The 2,263-nt window shown below is 39.2% G+C and overlaps 1 protein-coding gene across 5 annotated transcripts in view; it reads right to left on the bottom strand.

Annotated features, from left to right (window-relative positions):
- abr (ABR activator of RhoGEF and GTPase) overlaps window positions 1-2,263 on the bottom strand; it is a 131,531-nt gene continuing 129,268 nt past the window's right edge. For 4 of the 5 annotated variants that reach the window (XM_014016460.1, XM_014016461.1, XM_014016462.1 and 1 more), the window contains 2 exons: window positions 1,722-1,875; window positions 405-494 (listed from right to left, as the gene is read on the bottom strand). In XM_014016460.1, the coding sequence (XP_013871914.1) occupies window positions 405-494; window positions 1,722-1,875 (244 nt within the window). Of the gene's footprint in view, window positions 495-1,721; window positions 1,876-2,263 lie in introns of all 5 variants that reach the window. The other variant, XM_014016459.1, reaches the window with a different exon arrangement.

Below are 2,263 nucleotides of genomic sequence, written 5' to 3'. Positions count from 1 at the left end.
CACACACACACACTCGCACAAAGCCAGAAAAATGAAACGATCACGACCATTTTTTTGGAATGCCTCTGATCAAGAAGAAAGAAAAAAAATCAAGAGTTTGAGTCAACGGACTTCGGAGTCAGAAACAGGCTCACTGAATGACATCGGCTCAGGTGGGATGGTGTGCCACTGCACCAGGCTGTGGCCTCGGGACCCCCCACCCTCCCCCCACAGAGAGAAAAGAGGGGGAGAGAGAGCACTCGTCACGGAAACACGACTCATGACCGTCAGAGACGTAGAAMAACTCCTTCCTGCCTGCTGGGAGGAGAGAGGAGACGTGTGTTGGGGCCCAACGTTTGGATCGAGTTCGTCTGTCCCTCTCAGCTCCAGGTGAGGCCCTCCGGAGGGGGGGGAGGGTCTGAGGATTAAACATCAGTGGAGAAATACAGCGTGTTGCGTTTCAGTTCAGCGAAGGAGATGGGATTATGCTGCAGGTAGTAGAGCAGCACCTGCACCTGAGGGGAGGAGAAAAACTGGATGATTATAAATTATCATGATTCTGAGCTCCAAATTTATTTTGTTGGACCTTTTGAGAGAGGCAGCATGAAAAGCACTTCATTCAAAAAATGTAGTGTCAAATCAAATTTACTCTGTTCAAAATAACTTTATCAAAAAAGCAATTAATAAAATTGATTCTGTATTTAGTACAGAGAAGGTATGGGGCACCAAGTGTAAAATAAAAAGTAAAAAAAATATCACTGACACATTGTCATTGTTTAGCTCCCTTTCTGAGCGTGAAATACAAGTTAAAAATGTCCACTAACAATTTACTGTTATTTAGCTCACAGCTCTTATATTTCGCTGAATTTTTATTAAATGTTAAACTGAAATGGTAAATGTTACGTCTATGTTTAAAATTCTAAATCTAAATGTGTAAATCTGAATGTTAAAAGTAAATCTTCAATGTTGAAGCTTTGCATGAAAGAATTTTAGGATGGAACGCAGCCTTTGTCATTTGTGCACTGCTTTTGTTGTGATGTCATCATCCTGAGACAAAAGCAGCCGCTAACGCTGCCGAAGATGGAACTTAAAATCTAAACTCAAAATGTGTTCATTGACAATATGGATGGTACCAGTGGTACGCATCCCCATCCCAGATAAGCAGAAGAAAAATAGATGGATGGAGGTAATGCAAAAGAAAATAAATTTCCCCCATGTCCCCTCACCGGATCTGTACTAAACAACGAAATTGTGTTAATGACTTTTTTTAAACGTTTTATTTTATTTTACACTTGGAGCTCCATGAGAGCAAGCAGAAACTCTGTTCWCTGATTACTGAGAAGAGTTGGAAAATAAATCAGCCTCATTTCAAACACTTGGACTGTATCAGACAGACGAGACCTCCTGTGTGTGCTTTGTTTATCATGTTTAGTAGAAACTTGTTTATTCAGAGTTTTGCTCWCTTGAAGTTTATGTTTCTGCAGAGATAAATACAGCTGGTAGTAAATACTGAAGACGTGTCACTGTGGTGGTAAATATGTAGTAAACATGTATGATGTAGTAAACACGTAAAGCAACCAAGAAAACATCCAACCCTAGTATTTCCTATATATGAGTTTTAAAGGTTTCCGGCTCTGTGTTTATCAACAAAGTAAGTTATAGAAATCCAAAATGGACGAAATGAAGAATTCTTTATTTTGATTTTAATGTGTCCAACATTATTCTGCAGTGGCTCTTTGTACCTGGGCCATGACGTCATGTGACCATATGTCTGAGGCGGTCATGATGTGTTGTCCCTTGGTGCTCTCTGACTCCGAGGGCCTGAGCAGGGTGGGGCCGAACACGGTGGCCAGGTTATGGAGGGACATCTTATTGATGGGCTCCTTCTCTGCCACCCTGCAGAAAGAAGGACAAAACACTGAAAAGACAGCAGGAAAATGGCCAACTCATTTTGTCAGGGACGTGTTCAAAACTACTATACTTAAATAAGAGAATATACAGGAAGTGTAGAGTCTGAACAAGTAAACATGTAAACAACTCAGAGTCAGAGAGTTTTGTTACTAGGATTATAAAGATTGGTAAAAAAAATTGTAAATACTGGTCTGGCTTTTTAAAATAATGATTGTCATTAGAAAAAATACTGTAAGAAATGATCTTTAATGTTTATGATTTTATGTACTTTGCAACATGTTTCAGTTTTGTATAAGAAAATATTAAAATTTACTGTGATAGTACTTCAGAAAAAAATCTATCAAAATTTACTCCATATAATACGACCCTACAA

The sequence above is a fragment of the Austrofundulus limnaeus genome, unplaced genomic scaffold, assembly GCF_001266775.1.
Source record: "Austrofundulus limnaeus strain Quisiro unplaced genomic scaffold, Austrofundulus_limnaeus-1.0 Scaffold145, whole genome shotgun sequence".
In the NCBI taxonomy this organism is placed as follows: Eukaryota; Metazoa; Chordata; class Actinopteri; order Cyprinodontiformes; family Rivulidae; genus Austrofundulus; species Austrofundulus limnaeus.
Note: the sequence above shows the minus strand (reverse complement) of the source record. Positions and strands in the feature narration are given on the sequence as shown.